Here is a 27,653-nt window from a genome sequence, read left to right as displayed (position 1 = left end):
TGTTTGCAATGAAAGACCCTATTGTAAACTTTGCCAAGATGTACTGGATCAAAATGTTTGCCCTTACCCACTAACACCTACAGTACACACTGTATTGGCTCAGTTATTTACTGTTGCATAACAAGCCACTCCAAAACTTAGTGGCTTTAAACAACTTACTCTCTCTCACTGTTCTTTGGGCTCAACCAGGCAGTTCTTGCTTGGAGTCTCACATGACTTTTTAGTCAGAATACGGGTTGGAGTTATGCTATATTAAGGTATCGCTGGCCTGGATGTCCAAGATGCTGGACTTCAGATGGCTAGCAACTGAAGCAGGTGTCATCTTGGAGCTCAGTTGGGGCCCTTAACCAGAGTATTAACCTTACACATGGCTTCTTGTGGTCTGGGCTTCTGGTAGCATGGTGAGTGGGAAAGCAAGTGTTTCAAGCACCCATTCAATTTTATTCTGATGGTGGTTAAAAGAGAAAGAAGTCCTCATGTCTGAACTTTCTTTAATTAATCAGGGTTATGAACAAAATTGGGCCAGGTCATCTCCACCCTGTCTCATCTGTCTGAGATGAGAATGTGGCATGCTTTTATGTAATCTTACCATGTTACTCATTTTTTAAATACAATTTTGAATTTTAGGCAGAGATTTTCTTTTCCAGGAACTCTTTAAAGATTTGTTATATTTGCTTGGTTTTAAAAATATTTTAACTATTACATTTTATTTTATATTTAGATGATTTTGTTATTTAACACCACTTGGTAGTATCAAAACTCATCTATAACTTGATGATTCTTTTTTCATCTCTGTTGGTTAATTTGCATATTTAATAGTTTATACACCAAAGAAACATGAGGGTTATGATGCTTCCTTTGTTCATACCTGAGAATGACTCTTTGTTTTGTGAATGAGACACACTTGACCAATTATGAATTTACAGGGTTATAACGTCCACAGCCCCCATACCCCCCCAAAAATGGCAAAAATGCTTTAGAAATTTCTTCTAGTTTGTGTCCAAAGCATTTTGAATTTGCTCATTTGTAAGAAATCTATTTTGGTGTTGTGTGTGTTTTGTTATGTATACTTAATTGGGCTGCTTTTTTCTCATTCTTCTTGATACTATCTTTTATATATTTATTTTGCATGGGATACTTAGATCTTAATTCACCTCAAGCAAGTTTGTATAATCATTTTATTAATCCCTTATCTGTTTGCCCCAATATATGTAGACTGGATCTAACGTCTGTATCCCCCATGTTGTTTATCTTTTCTCTTAGTCTTTTATCCTTTGTCTCTGTGTATTTTGTTTTTTTCCAATTTGTCTTCTACTTCATTAAGTAAATTGTTTTGTGATTCAGTCTTTGATGTAATGTTCCTCTCCTATTTTTAAGTTGACTATAATCTTTATTGATGCCATTTTATTCTCTATTACCAGTTGCTTTCATTTTATTTATGCTGGTGTCATTTTGAGTTTTGTTATGAACATCAATCAGTAATTATCCAAGATTTATTTTATTTCCATAGATGAGTTTTAGTTTCCTCAGTATTAATATTCAAGCAGGAGTTGAAATGTACTTCTTTCAGACTTAGTGTGATTTGTGTAGAATTTATATCAAGAAGAGGGAAGAGAGAATCCCACATTTACTCTAGATCCCTTAGTTCTGAGATCTGACAGCCGGAGGGAGGTGGGCTATGAAGTCCGTTGGTGCCGCGCTCCCCCAGCCTCAGACCCCTTTGGCCAGCTCTGCCCCCATCCCCTGACTTCTCTGTGCTTTATGGCTGATAGCTCACCCTGGGATGTTAGGGCTTGACGTCTGACACATGAGAGCTTTCTCTTTCCTGGGGAAAGCAGGTACATACTTTGGAGTTCTTCACTTCTGCCCCACCCCTTTGGTGTGACTGATGTGGGGGTTCAGTGGCCTGGCTACTTTGCCCCAAGGTTGGACAGACTTCGTGGTGTAATTCATGCTGCAGTATTACCCATAGGACCACAGGCTGAAGCTGGGACTTGACCTGAATTTGTGCACTTGTTTTGCATTTTCCCTTTTCCAGTCTTCCTTCTCTTGCTCCTCCCATCCCCTGTTGTTTTTCCTGGGAGCAATTACATAGTAAAGTGTTTGTCCCTAAATCTTCACTCAGGGTCTGCTTCTGGGAGAACTTGACCTAAGAAGGTGTGTCAGGGCAAGAAAGAGGTCAGCATCTGCTTCAGGAGGAAGCCCTGCTGGTCCAGCCCTTACGGAAACTGCTCGGGGACACGCTTTGCTTCATGCTTCATCTGCCCTTTTGTATTGAGATATATTACTGGTAGTCTGCTTTAAGCTGCCTCCTTTTTCATAGAATGGGGAGTTTTGAGTTAGCATTTTATGGCCCCTCAAGATTGGTTCCATTTGTTCTATTTGTAGCAAAATTCACTGAAAGTTTCTTATATGAGATAGCATTATTCCAAGTTTCTGGTCCCTTTGCTGATTTTCTCCTGTTTCTGTAATGCACTCATTATGACGGGGCTTGTTGCAGCCTGTTTGCTCACATTGCATCTTACTAGTGAGTTTCCCAAAAGATTATTGTTTTCTTAGAGAAAATTTGAGGAAAATATGATTTTAAAATGGGCAGTACTGTGAAATATATGACTAGAACTAGAGATAGTGATGATGCTATAAAGGAACATAGAATTTATTACTCTAGAAGAAATTAATTAGATTTTATCCTTGTTCATGATTTTGATTATTTCAAACAAATAAAAAGGTAAAAAAAATACTTCTTTAAGGCTGTTTTGCAAAATGTCTTTGAAAGTAACAGCATTTATAGTAAAATGAACTTGCAGAAGATATGTGACTTGTCCAAAGTTTGAACTGACCTCGTTAATAGTTCTTTTGAAAAGCATTTATTCCTGGGTTCTGGAAATGTATGAACAATATTATTTGAACTATAATATTTGGCTGGGGCTATTCTGACAATGAATCTGTGAGTGAACAGGAGTGATAAGAATTGAAGAAGTACACCTCCTTATTTGTCACTTTGAAATTAAAGATAAGGTTTTTTCATTGTACCTGGGGAAATACACTTTAAATAAAAGACGTGATTGTTATGAATCCTATGATAGTCTTTATATTTTCTAGAATTGCTGTTGTATAGATGTAGTTTCTAATCTGAAGGGCAGGGCTTCTTTTAGTTTAAAGTGATAAACAACTCACACTGTTGACAATGTTTTCTGGTGCAAATTATCTCATTATCGACACCTCTATTTACATGTACATGATCAGAGTATTAGAATAATTTACACACATCTTGAGTAGCCCTCCCTTACGGCCTTCCCATAAATTACTTGAGAGACAAAGAAAAATTGAAAAAGTTTCACCTTTTTTAAAATATGAAAATACTTTACAAGTATATCCTGTTAAGTGCTTCCTCATTCTCTTGCTCCCAAAAATGAACGCTGGGGAGAATTTAGTTATTAGAGGTAAACTTCTTAAAAACTTGAGGAAGAGTAAACATTTCTATTTATTTTTTCTATATTTTTCCTATTTGTAGTTTCTAGTTGTATATATCAGTATGTTTGGTGGTTTTTGTTTTTGTTTTTTTGTTTGGCCTTTGGTCACTAATTTTAGCTAAATTTATTCCTGAGTATTTTTTTACAACTTGTTGGCTTAGTGACACTTTAATATTCCAGTTTATTTTCTGATTATTATGAGTTGTCAGGAAGCTATTATTTTTTAAAACATTTTTTAGATTTACTGAAACTGCAAAGGGATTGCAGATCCTCATATACTCCACATACAATTTCACTGATTATTAACATTTTATATGAAGAGATTAAGTGCAATCAATTGTACTAATTAATTTCATTAATTTTTATAGTAGTGTGCATGTTATCACTTCAATTTTGGAATATTTTTAGAAGTAACATCTTGTTTGCTCTCAATATATTCTAAAATTTTAGGTCATTCAGATTTTATACTACCAATTGAGTCAGTGTTTGTAATATCTTTTCCTAGAAAATTTTATTATTTTGATGAAACTTTGATCTATATTTCCTTGGCATTCATAATATGAATAAGTTTTGGTCTTTCTACTGTTAATTTGTAAGAATAATTTATATATTCTGAATAAACTTTTCTGTTTTCTCTCTCCACTCTTTCCATGTATTTTATATAATTTCCTCCAATGAAGATTTCAATTCTTCTAGTGCATTTTGGATTTTTCTACATCTTTTTAAACCAAGTTCCTTTTGTCTCTCTGCCTCTGTCTTCCCAGTTATGTTTTCTATCTGCCTGTGAAGAGCTTGTGTCTTCTTAAATCTTCCTAGAAAAGTACAGTGTTTTCTGATTTTTGACATCTTTTTCTTCAGAAAATAATTCTACTGAGTTTGACAGATGTTAGGATTTTTTATTTACTTCTGAATTTCTATACCCCTGGGTTTGGGACAGGTGGGATTGGAGTGATGTCCACTCTATTCCTTACTATATATAAGGATTAGAATGCTTTTAAGAAAGGAATTGATTGGTAATGCTAACACCAGTTGTCTTTGATCGGTGGAATGTTTGTATCCCAGAGTTACAGCCAACATAGGGAGTGAGTCAACTGGGGAAAGCCAGTTCATCTTACAGCGTGGAGCACGTGTGGTATGAGAATGTGAACAAGGCAGTCTTTGCTCTAATTATCTGTTATCCGAACTGTTTGAATGAATGGCGCTATCTGTGCTCCTATATAATGTCATCCTTTCATTTGGACACTGGCTTCCATCCCCTTTCACCTAGTTAAGATGCTATTCCATCAATTCTCCCTCTCCTTCTGGTGTTTTTTCATGTCTCTCTCTCTCTTCTAGAAGATTCCTACCAGCAAACAACTATTTCTCTTATCATGACCTCAAATCACTCTTCAGTTAGTACCCTAATACTCTTCTTCCCCTGACTGTTAAATTTTTTCTTGTTTATTTGGGTTTTTTAAATTGAATTATAGTTGATATACAATGTTATATTGGTTTCAAGTAACAACATAGTGATTTGACAGTTTTTTACATTACTAAATGCTCACCCCTAGTGTAGTTACTGTCTGTCAACATAGATGTTACAGAGCTATTGACTATATTGTCTATGCTATATTTTCATCCCTGTGACTAATGTATAGTATGATTGAGATTTTGTGCCTCTTTATCTCCCATCTATTTCACCCATTCCTCTACCCCCCTCACCTATGACAACCATATCCCTTCTCAATGTAAATGGGCCCAACCACTATGGAAAGCAGTATGGAGTTTCCTTGAAAAACTAAAGATAGAAATATCATATGACCAAGCAATTCCACTTCCAGGAATTTACCTAGAGAAAATAAAATCACTAATTTGAAAAGATATGTGCACACCTGTGTTTATAGCTGTATTATTTACAATAGCTAAGATATGGAAGCAACTAAAGTGTCCATCAGTAGAGGAATGAATGTGGTACATATATACAATGGAATATTATTCAGCCATAAAAAAGAAAGAAATCCTGCCATTTCTGACAACATGAATGGACCTAGAAGGTATTCTATTAAGTGAATAAGCCAGGCAGAGAAAGACAAATACCATATGATTTCACTTATTTAGACAGTTGGAAAACAAAACAAAATAAACACAAGTGAGATAGACTGTTAAATTTCTTTATTATAGTTACCTCTATTAGCTCACTTCATTTTCTTTCCTCCTTTCTCCTTCAGTATACCCCAGACAGGTTTTAGACCCATCAGTCCACAAATGCTGCCCTAGTCAGTGTCACCAGTTACTTCAATATTGCTTAATGACCCTATGACCAATCTTGAGTCCCCATCTTAGCAGCATTTTATAACAGTTCTTTACTCCTTCCTTAAACTTTTTGAATGTATGACCAGATCAGCATTCTGGAATCTTCCATCCTCTAGCTATTCCTCTTCAGCCTTTTCTGTTGAACCTCTGCATGCTGGAGGGCTCAGGCCTAATCCTCAGCCTTCTTCTCTCCTCCATCTATATATTCAGTCAATAGTTTCTCACCTGGCCTCATGTCTTTAAATACATTTATATTCTGGCTCTCCAAAATTTGTATTTTTAGCAAATCTCCTTTCATCCAAATGCTTAAATGCTTGATTTCTCTATCCAGTTGCTTACTTAACTTTTCCACTTGAGTGACAGATAGCATTTCTAATTTAAAATTAAAAATAAGTCAAGTTGCTGATTTCCCCACCACTCTGAGTGTGCTTCTCCTGCAGCCTTCCACACGCCATGAATCGGTAAGATTCATCCTTCTGGTTGCTTGGGTCAAAATCCTTAGATTTGACTCTTCCCTTTTTCTCATACTTCAAATCCAGTTCATCAGTGAAGTCTGACAGTTGTTCCAGAAAGTTTGAATCCAAAATGTCCACCACCTCCAGTGATCATACCACTGCATATCTCCTGCCTCAATGACTGTGATCAGTTCCTGCTTGATTTTCCTATTTCTACCCTTGCTCTGCACAGAGAGCCTACACTGCTTCTTCCGCAGTCCTCTGATCTCATCTCCTGACATGGTACTGGTTCGCTCTCGGGTCCGTAGCCCCCGTGCTGCAGCGACTTCTTCCCCAGGGGCAGTGCTCTTGTTTCCTCTCACTGGGGCACCTTTCTTCGTGCCATGGTAATGCTGTTACCTCTGCCCACATAATCTTTAGCCTCTTCTTTTTTGATCTCCAGAGCCTTCATCATCATGTGAAATTCTGTCTATTTTCTTACCTGCTTTTTCTTTGTCTCCTCCCACTGGACTAAGGCTCCATGGCGGCAGGAATGTTTATATTTGTGTGTTCTCATGGCTCTCTATAGTGACTGGCACAGTGGGCACTCAGCTACTCTTTAAAATTAGTGAATGGTGAGTGACTCTTTGAGAGGTTGTTGATTTCATAATCATTAGTTATTAATTTGCAGAAATGCATAAAGCTGGTAAAAATATAACATACATGACAGAACATGCAGTGAAAAGTAAGTTTCCTATGCCATATTCTCATACTTCGTTCTTTTATCCTAGAAAAAAGGTGTTTGTATGTACAGGCATGTTTCTCTTCCACTTGAAGAATAGTGTGCAAACTGTCCTGCACATTGATTGCTATTTATACTTAATACATATTTTTGGGAGATCATCTTTCATCAGCATACACATTATACATTTACATATGCATATATTACATTAGTATATATAATGACCAAGAATGATCTCCAAAATCTACACAGATAAGGCATACATAGCAATGTATAGGACTCATGTGTACACTATTTTTAATGTACATGTATACATTACACTATGTAATATGTAATGTATATATACATATTATAGAATTACATGTATGTATATGTATACACACACACACACAAATACACACACACACATTACTTTTCACTCTTTTCCTGGCTGATGGTTGAGTTTCAGCTCAACATCTTGACTGATTTTTTTTCCTTTGCAGTGCCCACTGTTGATGTTTTCCAGATTTCTACAAAAGAGCGATTTGGATTGGGACATCAGCTGAAAAAGTAAGTTTCCCAAAGAGCAAGAAATAAATTTCTGTTAAAGAGAACTGAGTTCTCAATTTGCTCCACCCCTCGCTCCTCATTTTATTCAACAGGAATGTTTTGAAGCAAGCACTTCTGGAGACGGCTTGATGCTGAGAGCTGCATCAATAATTTAGTTGGCAAAGCTCACTTTTAGAACTGGGCCAAGTTCTTTCTACCTGCCCCATGTCCTTTCTCCTTCCTGCTATACATTCACCACCTAAGGAGGTTGCTATGTCTCAAATATGACCACCAGAAGAGACAGCAGTGTAAGACAGGAGCATTTATTACCTTTGGTTTCCTCCCTGAGGTCACCTTCAGCTGACTACTCCTCCAGCTGGAGCTTTCTGTTCTGCTGCAGGCAGCTGCCTTTGCATGACTTTTTCTGGGTTCTATTAGCGTTTCTCTTACGCCCCAGGGCCTAGAGGTGGTAACAGCTTGGTAGCCACTGGCCCTGGGCTACTGCACTCTCCTAGTTTTTACACCTATACTCCTGAAACATTTTTTGTAAATAAGCCCTTAATTTCCTGTTCGGATATTGACTAATATATTGAATGAATTTATGTTATAAACACAAAATTACTGCAGTTGAACTGACTTTTAAAATACAGGCATGTACCTCAATTAGCTATAGTCAAAATATAAACGTAATAAATCCTATACATATCAAAATATCAGCTTTAAGAATTTATATCAATGCAGAATTCCTGAAGGACTATTCATTTTTTTTGAACATGCAAGTTTTGCTTCAATATAAATTTATCAAGAGAGATCATTAGATTACTGTGTAATTAAACAAGTGGTTTGGGCCTTCTGTAACGACAAAGTCCACACGTTCATCCTTACTTTAAGTGGGCATCATACATTAGCCTTTGCTGAGCAGTGCTGTAAGAGAGAACACATTGAAACTTTTTATTTCATTTACTAAACAGGGAATTTTTTTGGTCATTTTGCTTGAAACTATAGATGTAGAAGGAAGCTTTATGTGTGGTATCAAGGCTTGTATACATTATAAAGGTTGTACATATTACAGAGCTCTAGAATTGTCTCAAGTTTTTATGACTACATTGCTCAAATGTGAGTTATGTTTGGCTTACGTATGAAAGGAAAAATTCTTGCAAATCTTCAGTGTTTGATTTAAATATATGCATATAAAAATTAGATAAAAAGCCCTTAATGTTGAGAATTCTACATTTCTAAAACTAACTTCAGCTCATAAGATGTTTATTAGCCCATTGTATTATTCAGTGTTCCCTTCATAAGGACTCGTAAGAGGACTTTTCTCAATTTTCTGTACTAGGATTAGGTGTGCTTTTCCAGTGCAGTTGGTTTTATTTTTCCAGTTGGATATTGTTCTGTGTTGAGCCAGAATCTTACAACAGGTCTGAGAGCTAAGCGTGGGGCCTTGTCCTGTGTTATGCCACCCAAGTTGGTTACCACCTCACCTTGGAGTATCTTTTTCTTTTTGCTCCTGTGATTTTTTACCCCCCTCACATACTTTTCTCCCTTGTTTTTTAACTTTTTAAAATATTTAATGACTCTATTGCTTTTTTTATAGCAATTTTAGGTTCATAGTAAAATTTTAGGCTCATGGAGGTAGGTACGGAGATTTTTCATTCGGCCCCTGCCCCCTAAGCTACATGTGCGTAGTTTCCCTGTTACCAACATCTCCCACCAGAGGGGTACCTTTGTTACAACTGATGAACCTGCATTGACATAATTAGCATTCACAGTTCATAGTTCTACTTGATGTACTTTGATAAGCCACTTAAGAATTTTTTTTTTTTAGAGTGAAATGAGGTTGATCCAAACAAGACAAGAATTATAAAAACACAGAAGTCTAGGAATAAATAGCTTCCTATCCTTAATGGTATCTGAGTACATCATTTGGGCTCAGAAAAAGAAATGATGTGTATAATTACAACTCTGAGAAATTAAATAAAGCTATATTCTGTATTCCCTGCTTAATCACCTTGTAGAATATGTAACATTTTATTAATACTCCCATCCAAATGTTTAACATTTTTAAAAAGTTACCTACTTGCATGGGTAAGTTGTAATTATATGGAAGGTTTGGTATATGAGCTAGAACTTTTTTTGAAAAATCCGTGATAAATTTTAGTCTAATTTAGTTTGTTTCCTTAATTATAAGTAACTATGTTCATCAAAGTCTCTTATAGTCTAAAATGGTAGGGTTTAAAAAATCTGATCTCATCCTCACAATAAGTCATAAGAGGAAATTAAAATGTAAAAAGTTTAAAAAAAAATATGTACAGAGGTTATTTTCCAGAAACAAAGCAAGTTAGGAAAGTAGATTTAGAATCCAGCCCTTTTGTTATTGCTCAGGTTTGTTTTCAGCAAATAAGGAACACTCATTAAACTTTTCCTGTAATTGTTTTATCTGGCCTGTTTCTGGCAACAAGACAGAGTCTTAACAACACTAGCAGCTGTCGCTTCTGTGGTGCCTCTTACATGTGGAGCACTATTCTGAGTGCTTTACATATGTTAACTCACTTGATCTTTACAACAGCCCTTTCAAGCAGGTACTGTTAATATTCACATCTTGTACATGATGAAAGCAAAGCCCAGAAATAATCAAGCAACTTACTTAAGGTCACTTGGTGAGAAAGTGGTAGAGCAAGAATTTGACACCAGATCTCTACTTTGATCCTTCTACTAATCTGCCTCTCACACATCCTCAATGTCCCTTAGCCTTGTATAAGACTTGGCATATATTTTCAGCACTCAATGAGTATTGGGAAAATGGGAAGTTGTGGAGCCTGAGAGAAAACATACAGAGGTAGTATAGTGATCAACCTCATATATGGTATCTAGCATTTCAAAGGCTAAGCATCGAGACTACGGAAATAATCTTAAACTGTGTATGATTCTATGCTGAATTTGCATTAATCAAATTTAAAAGTTGTTTCTAAAAGGGAAAATAAATTGTAGCTCTCCAGTATTACTTGAAATACATAAAACATAAAATTAGGTATAAATTCTCAATATGTTGAGTTTACATTTATAAAATAAAATTCAATATATAAACTGAAGTGCAAATCACAAAGAAATGCTCAGATTTCAAATTAATACATTTAGTTTGATGTATGGCATTATTTTGCCGAAGCTGTTTCACCACCACAGTTTGAATATAGTGCTGTCTACTCTAGTGCATGTATGTTTTGAACTCAGCAGGAAGAAAATCATGAAGTTGCTACATGTACTCCCTTTTCTCTACATGAACTACTTTGGCACCTTTGTTCACATAGTGGGTAGGATAGCATCTGGTCTTCACTTGAGGCAAACGTCTAATTTACCTTGAAGCGTTTTTCTCTTCTTTTTTCATTAACCAGTGGCAGTGGTAGTAGGTCTTGGTGCGAACACAACAGTAAACACCAACACTGCTGTGAGTACTGAAATCTCTTGGTGGCTGTCTGTCAGGAGGATGTAGTCAGCACACCAAATGTGCTTATGTGTGTATTTCAGATTACCATGGAAACTAAAAACTGGATAAATTTCTTATAGGGAACAGTTAACACCCTCCCCCTTTTGAATCCAAGATTAAAGAAGTGGGTACCCAAGTCTTAAGAATTATTGGTGTTGGATATTAAAATCACACTATAGAATGTTAATATAATATGAAAATGGGAACAATTATAGCTATTTGGCTTATGTTTTGTTCCAATTAGCTTATCAAGAATAAGAGAAGCACTTGCTGGGTTTCTTAGGGAATGCACACAGTAATGGAGATTTTTCATAGCAGGGAAAGAATCTGAATCTGCTTGATACAAAGGGTGGTGTTTCTGGATTTCTGGTTAGGTTTAAGTATAAGGATAAACGATGACCCCATTATTACTCTTACACTTAAATTTGCTGAAATCTTGAGTGAAAATAATCTTTAAAAATTAAGTGTAAAATACAAATTTTCCCTTGTCCTGAGCTCTAATATATACTTGCTGCAAATTTGGAATCATGCATCATTGACTGCAATTTTATCTCCTTCCTCACTGCACCAAAATAGTTCCATACTTGCTTGTTCCCTCTGAACTCATCCAAGCTATCTGACTAAAGGTTGGGGTAGCAATTCTGAGTAATGTACTTCTGGGTACCTGAGTTAATTTGGTAAGACATGAGGATCTTGAGAAATTAATAATTGGCCTGGTGCTGAGTCATACCGGTCCCTTTTGAATAACATATTAACACAGAATCAACCCATATTTAATAACATAGGTATTACAGCTCTACCACTTACTATGCAGGCTAATCTACACAGTTCAAGCAGTTTTAATTTCCTTACCTCATTTGTGAAATGTGAAATAATAGCTACTTTTGGGGGGTTGCCCTGAGAATTAAAGAGAAAACTGTTTTCCGCCCTGTTGTTTTGTAAATAGTAACTTTTGGTACCATTTTCCTGTTTCAAAGGCAATCTGCGTTAGAACTAACAAAACAGTATGAAAAGCAGGCAATGCTGAATTGACTTTTGAAAGAAAATGAAAATGTTTGATTTATTTGCATAATAATGTTTAATTGTAAAATTTTGTGTCTAGTCTACTTAAATATCAGATTTAAGGGGTCTTCCTCCATTGCCCCGTGAAAGAAGGAACACAGAGATGCTATCACAGCCTAGGATCCTTTTCAGAAAATAATGTGGTGTCTAAGTCCAAGCTGACATTCCTGAATTCCTTATCAGAAAACAATGATGTAATGATTTTGACTCAGAAAATATTGAGGTCAGGAGTTACCAAATCATATCCGTTACCAGATCAGGAGTTCCTACTTTTTATAGTAACTAACAATTTTTAGAGACATACATTTTTGAAAAACCATTATATTTAAAAATGAACTGGTTGTGCTGAAGATAAAATTTGCTGAGCTCCATAGAGTCAGTTTTACATGGTTTATTTCTACTTAGGATTTTACTGTTTGATTTTGTTTTCCTTTTCACGAAGAAAAATACACAAGTAAATCAAGTAAAAAGAAATTGACTTCACTTGTATCTTAATAATCATTCCAAACAAATTTTTTTAAAACTGTGTTTCCTGCACCCACAAAAAATTCAGAATTTTATCCCCTTCAGCTACAGTTGTTGATATTCTCTACATAATACAGAAGTCTTACATTAAATTGCCTAGAACTGTGGTAACAGACTTAACCTTTGGATTGACAGAATCATGCAGACGTTTGTTACACAGCAGTGGAAACAGAGCAAAGAAAAATTCAGTTGTCTCCACAATAAGAAGCTGTCAGAGAAGAAGGTGAAGTCTCCCTTGCATTTATTTTCTACCTTGCGCAGGTGGGTAACAGACGAGTTTGCTCTGGTCTTGCTAAGTGCTGAGCGTGTGATACTCCGTGGTTTAGTTCAGAGCATTCTTTCTATAGTCTTACCATCTGTTTATTTTGTTTATGCCTTCAAAGAACAGACTAAGTTATATCCATCCATGAAAATCATAGATATTCGTGTCTATGAATAGAGTTTTTGTTTCTTTAACTTGGGTTAAATGTACTAAAATTACATTCTTTGTTTTCCAATCAAAGAGAGTTTTCCCTGCAGAGACTAGTTCTGTATAGCTCTTACAGACAGGTAGGAGGGAGGAAAAATTAACAGTCTCTTGCTTTCAGGAAAAATATAACTGAGTCTCTCTGATGATTCTACACATACTTTTGGTTTCAGTTTTAGTGGATGGGCTGTATTCAAATGAGGTGCTATTTATAGCAGTCGAGTTGATTGAGCCTGACAAGTGCTCTTCTTGGTTATACTCATGATTTGCCTCTTAATAATTACTGTTCAATTCTGCAGGTCGCCAAGTTATCCACCCCCTGGTTGCGGGAAGAGCAAATCCAAACTGAAGCCCGAGCAAGATGGGATCTCCAAAACGCATAAGCTACTGCGGAGGACGTGTTCCAGCACGGTCAAGACTGATGACATGTGCACCGCCAAGTCGCACAGGACCTTTGGCCGCTCCTTGTCCAGCGACCCCCGGGCGGAGCAGGCGGTGACGACAATTAAGTCGCACAAACTCTTGAACCGTCCCTGCCCTGCTGCTGTCAAGCAAGAGGACTGCCTGGCTCTAAAGTCGCATAAACTACTGACTCGATCTTGTTCTGGAGATCCGCGATGTGAGCACACCACCAGCTTGAAGCCCCACAAACTCTTAAGCAGGTCTTACTCCAGCAACCTCAGAGTGGAGGAGTTCTACGGCCTGAAGAATCCCAAGCTGCTCAGCAAGTCTTACTCCAGTGGCGCCAAGTCAGCCAAAACGGAGCTCTTCAAGGAACCGCACGCAGAGTGCAGGAGGCTCTCTCTTACCTCAGGGCTTATTGGTATCTTAACACCGTCTTCCTCTTCATCTTCCCAGCCTCCTGTGCGTAAATGTTTGCATCTTGAGTTCTTAACTGTTAGCTAAGGTGTAATAGAATTTTTTGCTTGTTTTGTAAGATCTGGTAGAGGAAAGAAGATTTTTCTGTTTCTGTTTTTTTCTCTTTGAGTATTAGTTTGCATACCGGACCTTTCCAACAAGTACTCAAATCCAAATGTTTGTTTGGATTCTGAAAAAAATAAAGGTAGCTACTTACTGATTTGCCATCTAGCCCAAATTCCTATCATGGAAAAGAAGGCTGCTAAAAATGAAAGTCAGTTGAATTCACAAAGCCTGTCCTTTTAAGCAAGCACATAGTATTTTAATGTTTTAGTAAGTAGAATTATCTAATCTCTAGTATTCTCACACAAGTAGTGGAGGACAAAGTTTTTTTGATGATTAAATTATATGTAAGTAGAAAACTTTGCCCACGAGCACTGTTTCTTGTAAACAGAAGCAACATTTATAGCTGTGTCCCAGAGCTTCAGTTATAGCTGCTCTTAGTGTTTACTTTATAAAATGAAGTCAATTTATCTGAAAGCTGTTTTCTGGGGGAAATGAGGCCGGAAAGTGACTGTATTAAAACTCAAGTCCATTGGGTGGTATTTATTGGGAGTCAGTCTTACACAAAATTTACTTCTAAATGTATTATCATTATAGCTGGTTCAGATAAAGAAATAGACCTAGTTTGTATATATTAATTGCATTGAATAATTGACAAAAAAATTTGTTTGCTTTTAGTGAATGCAAGTGTCTGAGTTATGCAGGTGTTGGAGGGGCATATTTAATTCTTAATCATTAATGTGATACACCTGGCAGTAGATGAAAATGAAAAAATAAGACAAATTATCAGGAAGTTGTATAGATTTATTTATACATTCATATAAATAAGTCTCTTGTATAGATTTATTCTAAAATTACATTGTAAATTATGCTGTAAAATTATATTTGTGTTAAGAAAACATATTTGAGTATGTTGGTAATTTTAGATGGATATTCCTAAAAGCTCATTTCTTATCAAAGTTAAGCATTAAAGACATTGAAAGTAATGTCCAAGAGTTACATAGTAGGAAGTTTCCCATGATAGTTTCACCTAAGAAAGATAATTTCAGTTACTCTGCAAGAGAAAATGTCTCAGGGTTCTCCTGTAGGGTTAAGCCTCCTACAGTAGTTTAATGTCATGCTCCTTTTGTAGGTAATATGTCCTTAGGGGAATAATTTAAATTTATCTCATGGTAAAATAACATTCAAGTCATCTAAATGAGGAGGTGGGAGCATTTAATGAGTAATAGAGGAAGCAAGTTTTGTGATTATTTAAAGCTGCCAATCATTTTTATTAGGAGATCAGAAGTTAAGAATGCTATTCACATAGTTTAGACAAGGATTGAAATAATAGTGGCAGAAAATGTATTATAATAAAGAAATACTAAAACCTTGACCTCATAATCAGTGATTTAATTCTAATACAGGTGATCTTAATACAAGGTCACATCTCTTTTCACTGCTGCAAATAGTAAAAGGCTATAAGTTATAATTTACCCAATTAACACATTATTTTTTTCTTTTGCTTTGCTTTTTATAGCCAAATGGTGCCAAATGCATTCCAATACGAGACCGTGGCTTCCTAGTGCAGGTATGAGCCAGGACTCCATCCACTGTAGAAGTATTTTTAGCCTCTAGTGAGTTTTCAAATTGGTTATTAACTTGACTTAATTACTTTTCTTTACTGTTTGATTTAGACAATTGAGTTTGCTGAACAGCGGATCCCTGTGTTGAATGAATACTGTGTGGTTTGTGATGAGCCACATGTGTTTCAAAATGGCCCCATGCTTAGGGTAAGTTCTAATTGGTAAAATGTCAGTGCTGATTTAGACTATAAATAAAAGGGGAGTAAGATATAAAAATAAATAAATAACTATTTGCAGTGAATGCTCTCTATTGTAATCAAATTACTTAATGTACAAAGTGTTGTAATTTTGACAATTGAATCATTTGTCTCCATCTAGATCTATATTAATATCAGTGTAGTTGTCATTCCCAGTTTTCCCCTCCCCTCACCTCCTGGCAACCACTAATTTATTTTCTGTCTGTACAAGTTTGCCTGTTGTGGACATTTCATATAAATGGAATCATGCATTACGTGGCCTTCTGTTTTTGGCATCTTTCACTTAGTAAATGCTTTCAAGGTTCATCCACGTAGCCTGTATCAGTCCTTTATTCCTTTTTATGGTGGAATGATAGTATGTTCTGTGGATGTACGGCATTTGTTTATCCTTTAATCAGTTAGATCTTTCTAAATTTTGGCATTGGTAAGAAAATATAATAGGAGGTATCCAGACTGGAAAGGAAGCATCCCAGTGGCCTGTTTGCAGATGACCCGAGGGCTGTGTGCCAGGCACTGTGTGTATGTATTTTGCATTTGCTTCCTTGTTTGATTTTTACAAAACTCTATGTTTTTTTTTGTTTTTGTGCCCAGAGTGAAAATAAGGAGATTAAGATTCAAAGAGGTTAAGCAATTGGCTCACCATCACCCAGCTAGGATAGGTAGAAGCTGGACTTTGAACTTAATTCTCTCTGACTTCAAAACTGCACCATAAGTGCTTATCAGACTTTATAAGGCACCGTGCTAGATTGGGGCACTTGTTAAGAGAAATGCGTCCTTTCTTTAGGAGTATATGTTTGAAAAGATAAATCACAAAGCCTAGAATGAGATAATTTTATTAGAACTTTTTTTTAATTTCAAGGTTTATAGTTTAAAAAGCGTATGTAGTAGCCATTTGTGAAACAAATCATCTGGCGGGTTTTAGGATGTTTGTTCCATTTTATATGTTTATAGGAAACATATTTAAAAACTGTTTCTTGCCTCCCATATGCTATTTTTTTCATTCTCTTAAGGAGATAAATTATTATTTTGAAACCCAAATTGGACTAAATCAGCATTTGTTGATTAAGTATTTATGAAAGCTTATTATTTTTTTTGATACATGTAAATGTGTAATTATATGAAAACAGGGAAAATCCTCTGTTCACCTCAAGTTATCTCACTTAGGAGGTCCATTTTTATTTTGTTAGTGCCCGTCTGTGCATCTTGACCTATATGCTTGATCTATGGCAATGCCATTTTCACTGCAGAAGATAGTAGTAATGTTACTAATGGCATGTGCTTTTTGAGTACTTTTCACTTGATCATGTGTTCAAAGTGCTTTACATGGTTTATGTAATCAAAGTTCATAATAACTCTGTGAATGGGTACTATTATTATTCCTGCTTTACAGATAAGGAAAGCTAATTTATTTAGAGTCATGCTGCTATGAAGTAATAGAAACAGGATTTGAGCCCTGCAGAGTGGCACCACGGTCATGGTTAGTCATGGGGCTACTCTTGACTCATGTACTTTTATGTCCTGTAAATTTACTACACATATTGTTGGGAGTTCACTCTTTGTGGTTTAATTCCTAATAGTTCATTCCTATAGTAAGTGATAAAAATATCATAGTTGCTATTAGTATTCTCTGTGCCTTACTCCAGATTTTGTTTGACATTCTCTGTTTTGTTCTGCGCCAGTGAAGTTTGCTTTCTTTTTCTAGATGTGGAAGGGCTTTTGTAAATCTGAGAGAAAACAACATTTTCCAAATAAATATAGTTAGTTATCAGGTGGTTTTATGTTGCTGTGATTAAGACTGATACTGAGGAAATCAGAACCTTACTTTGGTTTCTTAAATAAAATAAATGACATATGAAATCATATCAGGAAATTAAAATCAAAGATCATCTAATGTTCAAAGGAAAAGAGGTAAACAGAAAGAACTGCCTCTTAATTCTGCAAAACAGATATTTCACCTAAATCAGGCACATTCATTTTTTTCTACATCCCTCTTACATTTACATTGCTGAATGTTCACTGTAATTTTAATAGTCATGTATAAAAATTATTACAAATATAATTTCCTATGGGGTATTAATCAATTAACTGACTCCTTGACCATTTATTCAGCTCATATGACACATTATAAATGGTAAGACATCCCAGAGATATAAAGAGGATAAGTTATAACCCAGCTGGTGATTAAATAGGTTAGACAAAAGGAATTTCAATAGAATTCTGTGTCTAATATTTATTGTATTTGTTAGAGCTTTCTCTTTCAAAATTCAAACTATTCCTTATTTTTCTCTTTTCTCCAAGCCTGCTTGTTTTATAAATCATGTAAGTCCCCTTTTACCCCTGTTCCCCAACAGTGCTGAAATTTGAATCACTACTTAGACTGTTTTGCCCCTGGACTCAGAGGTCTAGGTAAGCGTGTCACACTTCCTGCAACTTGGGAACTAAACTACTTACTTAGAAATACCACCATGCTCCAATTTTCTCCTTTGTTTACAAAGGATATAAATGCCACTTTTAGTTGTGAGTCCTGATGTGTAATATTTTAGATTTTCAAAGAACTCATTTAACCTGAGAGAAATTTCAGAGGTCCAGATCAGATTGCCAGTGCAGCTTGGATTGTGATCCAAAAACCAAACCAAAACCAAATCATTGGTCCTCTATACTTTGAATTAACTATAGAGTGTTCATGCAACAAACTGTTTTGGAGATGCTTTAAAATGTTGATTTGTTCTTCATCAAGTGGTTCGGGAAAACAAAAAGACAAGGGTTTATTGCCAGAATCACCACTGTTTATCAGTTTTTTAAATTCCTAGTGCCTTTGTCTTTTTGTTACGCTCCCCTTCTACACCCCAGTCCTCAATCCCATGCATATTGCTTGTCTTGGAGCCCTGCAGATGAGCTGCCAAACTCCAGACTCCCTTATAGAAAACCACGCCTCGTTGTGTGGATTAGTGTCCCCATAAAGTTAAAAGTTTGTCATTGATACTTGACAGTCATTCTGTGTATCCCTGGTTAACATCACTCCCACATCAACACATGATGTAAGAATTATGGTCTCATTCTCTTCTTCTGCCATGTGGAAGTGTCCCAGATTACTCGCTCAAAGTGGATGAATCAGGCCTAACATTCTGCTACCATCACCTGAGAATAATGCCCAGTCCTACTAGGCAAAGTCAACTGGGAAACCTGAGCGTCTGCATTTTTGTGCCTTGCTCTGGACCTCAGACAAGTGTTTGTAACCAAGGTTCTTATTTTCAGAGTGAAATTTTAACAACACACAGTTATAATTTGGTCGTAGCTTAAGGCATTCCCGCAGAAATTTGAGAAACTTAAGCATGTAGGTAAACCTGGATTTGTCCCATTTTACTTTCTGTGAGTAAAATAGGTTGGTCTTCTTATATTTAGTTCTGACTTTAATATTTGAAGAGTGGATGAGAAAACATGGCCTGTTCCCTTCTCATCCCATCCTCTCACCCACTTTCATCACAGAAATTAAGATTTCAGGTTTTAAAATACAGCTCAATTAAATAATTATATTGTAGTTGAAGAAAAAAAAATTTTTTACATCCAAATTGAATAGAAATCGGTTTTAATCCTCAAACAACTTAAGTTGTATGATGAAGCCGAATCAGGAGTGACTCTATCTCAGGATAGATCTGTCGTGATCTTTGTGGGGTTCCCTGTCTTAGTGGACAGTAAACCTTTCCCCACCCTTAATGTGTTTCTCTTCCAAACTATAAAAAGAACTCCCAAAGCATTGACTATAAAACCAGAAATACAGAGAATTAAAGCCTATGTGTTTTAGAAGATATTAATTCTGTGTTTGCAACACTAGTTTTTAAATTATGAATTTGTGTTTACATTGCTCATTTCTTTTTAAGCAAGAATGATTTTAGCAATAAATTAAAGGTTTTTGATACACTATGAATATGAAAATGCTACTTCTTAATATGCTTCAATAAAAATTTTTATTAAACATTTATTTTTGTATACATGTTGGATTAGAGCAAGTAGAAGATACAACTTATCTGTGTTACCTAATATTGTTAATATTTAAACAGCTTTCTCTATACCTCAAATCCCTGTTTTATATATAGAAAGACCAAGCTGGGCACATGTGCTCCAAATGGAACAATATTCACTTTTATCTATTTTGTTTATTGGACTTACATGAAATATTTTGTTTGAATGAAAAGACTGGCAAAAAAATGTTTGAAAGCCACTCAACCTCCGCCACGCTATATATAAATTCATAGCTTGAGTTGTATCATTTCTACTTCCAAAAGAAGTAATTGAAGTTCATTGAGAATACAGTTTCTAAAATGCAGTTAGGTTCAAAATATTCTTTGGGTCTTAAAGCCATTTTTTGAAACATGTTTTTACTGCTTACATTTAAATTGTTTTGATTCAAATAAAATAAGAATATTCATATTAGTTTAAAAACTTCTAAGATAAATCTTAGAGACAAAGTTCCCCTTTTTAAATGCTGCATAATAAATATTATATTGCAAAAAATTATTTATGTGTAGTGGCAGGAGAGACCTGCTGTGGTTTTACTGTTTTAACTTACAGGAGCTAATTGCTTGAAGGCAACATACTATTATAACATAAAGAATAGGTGATATTTTACAACTTGAAATGAATTTATTTATTGTAAATGCAAAAATGAATTAGTAAGTAATATACATTTTGGTTATTTGTAGGCATATATACTTTGTATTAAAGTATGTGTAGTAAAACATCATTACCCTTATCATATTATAGCTATTAAATGAACATTGTTTTGAATTGATACTTGAGCCTTCTGTAAATTATACAGTAATAGCAGAATTTAATGGGGATGGGTACTTGGCTGAAGTTGGTTCAAGGATTAGAATGCTAATCCACGATATAACTACTGATATTTCATTCAGAATGAGTTGGTTTCTATCCTTAAATAAGATGTCCTTTCTGTAAGCAAGGAGACTTCTAACCTTATACTGTAATTTGACTTGAAAACTTATCTTTTAGTGCACCATCTCACACTGACCTTTTTAACTTCCCTCAAATAAAATGTGGATAAATGTGGGAAAGAGAGGATCAATAATCCACAAAAACTAGTTTGGAAATGTTTATCTCAAAATTAAACTGATTTACATCTTGAATACTCTCAACTTTTTAGTATAACTGACAATAAATACAGAATTTTTAAAAATTCACTAGTATTTACTTAGTATGGTGTTCATGTAGTATATAAATTAATCTCAATATTACTACCTCTGTAGTTGCTAATTTAAAAAGAAAGGAAGATAAAATTATTTTTAAAGAATGTAATGTGTACTTCTACTTCTGATGTTTTAATATAACAAAAAATATTTTTCCCCCAAAGGCAAGTTTCTAGGATACCTGATTTTTTTCTTCCAATAGTTGCAGTAACAGGATACTCCTATAAATAAGTCTTACACATTTGAGTATGGAAAGGTCACTTTTCAACCAAAAATACACAAGAAAGAAAAGAAGTGTCCATAAAGTAATCAAGCCATACATTATCATTAGGAATGTAGGTGTATTATTTAAAATAAGGGGCCCCTTGGCCAAGTGCATGTGATTTGGAGATACAGAGGTTTGAATATAAACAGGTCTGGGAGGGGGATGAAACATAAATGCAGAAGAAACCATTGAAATGTTGCTTATTTGTTACCCAAGATAAAGAATGGGAGGTTTGGGTGAAATTGGTAAAAATTATTTGAGACTAAGTCAGGATGGCACACAAATACCTAGGATTGGGGATAAAATATGCTGAACAGATATGTAAGAATAACAGTGTCTGTCATATTTTTCCATTAGTTTTTGAAACTTTCCCTATACTAAAATTTCAAAAAATCCCAATCTAGTGTAGCAAAGTATTTTATTTCATTATCATTTCCATTGTTTAAAGCAGGAATTTGATACCTAAGAGGTAATTTGTATTGTTATGGCCTCTGGAATGTGTGTGTGAATGCACATGCACATTCATAACATACATACTTATTTGGATGATCACAAAATAAGTGTAACTGTCAAAGGTTTAAATTAAAAAATTAAAAACTAATCGTGAGTCATATACACTAAATGAAACTTATCCTATTATTTAGCTTCGGGAATGATGGATTTCAGTCATGAAAAATGAACAGTCATTTGACAAGAATATTATTAAAAACAAAGCACCTTCTGTTTCTCTTTATTTCTTCAGTGGACTAGGGTTAGCTGGCACATGAATAAATCCCTAGGGCCCTTTATGATCCAATATTTGTCTTCTCCTTGGATTCTTCTTTGTATACAGTTTCACTATACTTAAAAAACAGTATAGTGTTTGACATTATAGTAAATGTTCAGTAAATGGTTGATACTATTTCAGACCATATCATCTTCCCACAGAGTGAACAAAAGAAACAGTCCAATGTCCATGGGGGAAGTTGAGGGTGAAATGTACAGTCACATTAAAAAAATAGAAGATTAAGAATAAACACCCAAGTAAAAGAAAAAATAGCAGAAATTCAACAATGTACTCTTAAGTACATTCAGCTATATATAAATCAGTATATACAGCTTCGGTTTGGACTTTTCTCCAATTAATTTTCTCTCAAGGTAGTTTTTCCTGGTATTTTTGAAGTGTAATCAAACTGCGCTTTCAAGGCTGACGAAGGAAACCCGTCAGTTCAATTTTTTCTAGAATTCTCTTTGGGAAATGTCAACCAGAAATCTTTTGATTGGTCGTATTTTATGTCCACCAAGTCACCATATGGGCCATTTATGGGAACATAAAGCATGTGGTTTGACTATTTTGAATGGGGCTGTACTTGTCCACTGGTTAAGCACTAGACCAAGTTGCCCTCTGAAATGAGTGAGCATAGGAGCAGTGGCACTAACAAATGCCTTCTGTCTGCCAGGCAGCGGCACCATGGATCACGTCATGTTAGGCTTCATAAGCTGCCTAATGCAATGTAACTTGGGAGATAAGATAAATCAAACAAATGACACTATATTAGATTTGAAAGATGAGATCTCTTCCAAAGCCAGTTCTAGTGTATATTTCAGAGCTGTTGACTTCAGGAGGTTATTGAAGTCAAAAGTCTTTGCAACAAAACCAATCTTTCAAGAGCAGTGTAGCTCGTAAGCAGAGTCGTGTTTGTTTCTTCCCAAAAGATTACCTAGGGAAGAGTGGAATTCTCCTTTCTGTTTTTTTTTTACACAGTTTTGGGGTTTAACCTTTTTTTTTATATCACTAGCCTAGTATCTGCTTTTTTAAAATACATCTCAGGTACAAATATGTATTAAACAAGAGAGGTTACTTTTCCAGTTTAAGAATATTTTTGACTATCATTAAATCATTCTGAGTGCAAATGCTAAAAGCTTAACTGAAGTGGATTTCTTATATTTGTGACTGTATCAGTAAATGATTATTTACTAATTGTTACCTAAATTAAGAAACATAAATTTATTAAATAAACTAATACTCCTTTCTTTTAACATTCCAAAACTTTGCATTTACATTTATTAAATGGGATGTTGCACATTTAATTTAGGAATTAGGAGTTGGAACGAGATATTGTAATGGATTCCCCTTTCTTTTGTAGCCTACTGTGTGTGAACGAGAGCTGTGTGTATTTGCTTTTCAAACCCTGGGAGTAATGAATGAAGCTGCTGATGAAATAGCAACCGGAGCTCAGGTAGTAACACAGGATACTAATTCTTCCATATTTTGACTTGAAAAATTTATTCTGATCCACTGGTTATCCTCACTCTATTTCTTTTGGGAAAATTCCTGAGAGTTTGTTGTTTTTTGGGAAAATTCCTGAGAGTTTGTTGTTAGATTAAAAAGCAAACCAACATTTGATATTTCTTAGATAGAAACTAAAATTTGCCATCTTTATCTGATGTGTATTTTGTCATTGTGCAGTTGCCAAGGAGAGAAATTAAATTAACGTTCTATTGTTTGAAAAATAACTGTGATTCTTCTTATATGGTGAAGTTGAGATATTGAAATCTTTATTACATGCATCATGTAAAATTTATTTATAAAGTAATAGTGCCATAAAATGGAAGCCAATATATTTTCAAACTTAGGTGAAAAGATAAAGGGCAGAACATATAAGAAAAAGAGAGCATTCAGTTTTACAATAGCAGTGTTGATGACACAATGATAAAAATATTTAAAAAAATAAAGAAACAAGTTGGAAGTAGAAAAGCATTCCTTGTTTCTGGAAGGAAAAAATTACAAAGATGCCAAAACTGGTGTAGTACAGTTACATCAAAACCTTTTTTTTTGCTCATTTACAGAATATAACTAAATCGCTAAAAAATCTGTAAGAAAATAAAATCAGAGAAAATTAAAAAAAGAACATTAATATGTTAATCAGGGGAGGCCCGACCAGCCATAGAAAAACATCATGTAGTGCTATAATACTTTTAACAGATACAGTACTGGCAAAGAGTAGAATGGCAGATTATCCCTTAAATAGACCAAGCTATAAATACACTTGATATATTTTAAAGGAGGTATTACCTCAAATTATAAAGTAAAATGATTTAATAAGTGAGGTAGGAACAAATAACCTGCACATGGGGAGAATCAGTTGAGCTATTCACACTGTGAACAAAAACAAATTCCCAATGGCTTAAAAATAGTTTTGTTCATTTTACATAGACTAGAGGACAGTAAAATTAAAGCACTCACAGCCTAGGGAGGGCATCAGGTTTATGCATTTTTGCAGTTACAAGAAATTACAAAGGCAAATACCAACAGATGTGAGTCCATGCATACTTTATGTTTTTTACTTGAAAAATTTGTGAACATTAAGAGCTAACTGTAAGTTTGTTTTGCCTCAAACATAATTATATAAAAGCTCGTAAAAATTGAGATGAAAGATAGGAAGTCCATAACAATTGATAGAGGAAATAAATGCATAATTCATAAATAGGGACCTGTGGTTAGTAAATAAATGTGAGAAAATATTTAGCTTTACTAAAAATCAACAGGAAGCTAAATGTAAAAAGGATTCCAATATCTCATAAGTTTCACAAAAATGAAAAAAATGATTGTGCAGCAGACATTTCATCTGCAAGTATTGAATGCCTCCTATAGAACAAGCATTATGTTAGATGGGAGCACAACGGTCAGTGCAGATAGCTCCAGCCTCGTGGACTTATGGCCCCGTGACCTACTTATTTTCACTGATTAACTAAACTAAAGTATATCTAACTGATGAAAGATTAAGAACAATATATGTGGTATAATGCCCTGTAAAAGAAAAATACAAAAAGTATAACATAGACCATTTTACAACCCAGAAAAAGTGATTCCATGATGAAAATAAATTTCAGAAATACAGCTTGATATTGTCCCTACACCCAGCACGCATATACTTGCATATAAAAAGCCCTGAGAATTCCCAAAGCCAAGAAAATGACTAGCTTGTATGTAGAGGTTTTTTTCAATGTACATCTGATTACAGTGGGTCTTTTTCTTTTCTTTCTTTTTAAATGTGGAAGTTTTTCTCATCTTTCGGAACTAATAGTGCTTAAAAAAGATAGTTTAATGTATGCTTTCCGTAGCTATGTAAAAATAATTAAGCTTTACACAGGTGTGTGTGTGTGTGAATGTACATACCTGTACATTCACGTGGATATGTAAGTATGTATATATACATATATATATTGAGAGAGAGAGAGAATTTGGGTGGTACAGTTAACATTTGTGCATTTTACTAAATGTAAATTTTCCCTTCAAACAATTTGGAAAGGTGAGGAATTAGGGCCTAGAAATAAGAAATAATTGATTCAAAGGGAAATTAACATCATGCTAACAGTAGGCTAGGTTGATAGAACATTAGGTGCTTTTTTCCCCCTCTTTTTATACATGTATCTCTAAGAATAATGGTTCTTACAGAAAAATTAATTTTGATTATAAAATGATAGTTAAAAAACAGAAGTACCAGATCAGATGAATTTAGTGATTTAATTCTTAAAGATCATTATCCAAAAATCAGAGAATTTAGTAATTCTACTCCGAAAGGGACTGCTCTTTTTCACTACTGTAAAGCAGGTACTCCAATATTTGGTTGTAATCCTAAAGATCGCATGGCAACTGATTCTTTACTAGACAGCAGATAACCGTATCTCAGTAGTTAGTTACCTTGGTGCATCAGTCGACTCTACTCTGAGGCTGAAGAGCACGCTTAAGAGATGCTGTGGGAAGCTGGGCGGGGGTGAGAGTGTCTCAGAACTGGGATTTCAGGCCCCCCCGCCCGCATACTGCTTCAACAGAACAGGTCCGTTTTATTTCTTTATGTATAGGGCTCTCACAGACCACTGCCTTAAAAAAAAAGGGGGGGGGGAGTCACTGTTGTAATGTTTGAAGGTCATTGGTCTACATTTTGAAATTAGCCATACATTGTGTATCTGTAAGCCACTCCTGCGCTTGCCCTTTTTACCCATCTGGATTTGTAATTTTCTCATTTGCAAGAGCTCTAAGGCCTTTCATACCTCAGTTGAATTGCTTGAAATTTCCTTTGGAGGCACATGATTCTTTTATTTTCACTCATCAGTGGCCTAATGTAATGTTTCTCTGTCCTAAGTATCTTGGTCAGTCTCCAAATTTCTTCTTCCATTCTGTTACTCAGTCCAAGAAGAGAGGTGTCTGTAATGCTGGCTGTAGCACTCACCATATGTGCTAAGATCCTATTCATTGTCATTGTAAATGCTGGGAGGGGAGAAATACATGATTTGGGGTAAAAGAAACCATAGGCATGTGTTACTTTTTTTTTAAGTAAATATTTTACTCTATGGAAAAATTAACATGTGCAAATAGAACGTAAGTCCAAACAGTGTTAATAAACCTTTCTTTGTTCAAAAATTCTAAGTGGTAACTTCTCCTAACAGGTAAATCATAAAATTAGAGTGGCTTAAGATGATAGACTTTTATTTCTCACTCACACAACTATCCAGTTAGAGTGTTTGTTGGGCAGCTTCTGTGAGAATTGAAGGAGCTGGACTCCTTCCATTGTGTGGCTGGCTTGGCTTCAATGCATGGCATGTGGTAGAGGGGGAAAGAGGAAAGTGGAGAAGGTGCACCTGTTTCTTCATCAGCTCAGTGCCTTTCCTCTGCAGATCCATTGGTTAAGACTAGGTATGTGGCCTTACTTAGACAAAAGGGGTGGAAAGTCTGGCCCGCACTGGGGAGCAAGGACCATGAGACTTTGGTGGACAGCATGTGGTTTTGCTGTGTGAGTTACACTATTTCTTTGAAGTTAGGTTAGCACATGTAGTAACAGAACTAATCTTCTAATTAAATTCTCCATGCCTGCAGCCACTATTTCATTGTAATTTACTTGAACTCACTAGTGAAATTATTGCAAAACAATGCATATGCTTTTGGGGGTAGTTTTGATTGTTTTGAAGCTTCTGGCAAACTGTTTGATAAATAATTTGATTGAAAAGGGACCGTTGTTCAGGTTATCATTGTAACCATTAGTACCTTTGGTATTACTGTAGCAAAAAAAACACTTAACAAAATTTATTGTCTTAACCACTTTTTGGTGTACAACAGTTCAATAGTGTGAAGTATATTTACATTGCTGTGAAAAAGATTTTCCTAACGTTCTCTTCTTGCAGAACTGAAACTCTATACCCATTAAACAACTCCCCTGATCCCACTTCCCTCCATCCTGGTAACCACCATTCTACTTTCTGTTCCTGTGAATTTGATGACTTCAGATACCTCAGAAGTGGAATCATACTGCATTTGTCTTTCTGTGACTGGTTTATTTCACTTAGCATAATGTCCTCAGGGTTCATCTGTGTTGTAGCATGTGACTGAATTTTCCTTTTTTAGGCTGAATAATGTTAAACATGTCCCCTGTATGTATATACCACATTTTCTTTATCCAT

General features: G+C 35.2%; 1 protein-coding gene across 3 annotated transcripts in view; it reads left to right on the top strand.

Moving 5' to 3' along the window:
• PARP8 (poly(ADP-ribose) polymerase family member 8) overlaps positions 1 to 27,653 on the top strand; it is a 177,402-nt gene that overhangs the window by 123,567 nt on the left and 26,182 nt on the right. For all 3 annotated transcript variants that reach the window (XR_005027730.2, XR_008995037.1, XM_036900391.2), the window contains exons 11-16: positions 7,424 to 7,490; positions 12,676 to 12,801; positions 13,306 to 13,870; positions 15,447 to 15,497; positions 15,604 to 15,699; positions 23,342 to 23,434. Coding sequence is in view for 1 of the 3 variants with exons in the window: in XM_036900391.2 (XP_036756286.2) it covers positions 7,424 to 7,490; positions 12,676 to 12,801; positions 13,306 to 13,870; positions 15,447 to 15,497; positions 15,604 to 15,699; positions 23,342 to 23,434 (998 nt within the window). In the remaining 2 variants the exon portion in view is untranslated. The remainder of the gene's footprint in view (positions 1 to 7,423; positions 7,491 to 12,675; positions 12,802 to 13,305; positions 13,871 to 15,446; positions 15,498 to 15,603; positions 15,700 to 23,341; positions 23,435 to 27,653) is intronic.

Source organism: Manis pentadactyla, chromosome 2 (assembly GCF_030020395.1).
Source record: "Manis pentadactyla isolate mManPen7 chromosome 2, mManPen7.hap1, whole genome shotgun sequence".
Classification (NCBI taxonomy): Eukaryota; Metazoa; Chordata; class Mammalia; order Pholidota; family Manidae; genus Manis; species Manis pentadactyla.
Note: the sequence above shows the minus strand (reverse complement) of the source record. Positions and strands in the feature narration are given on the sequence as shown.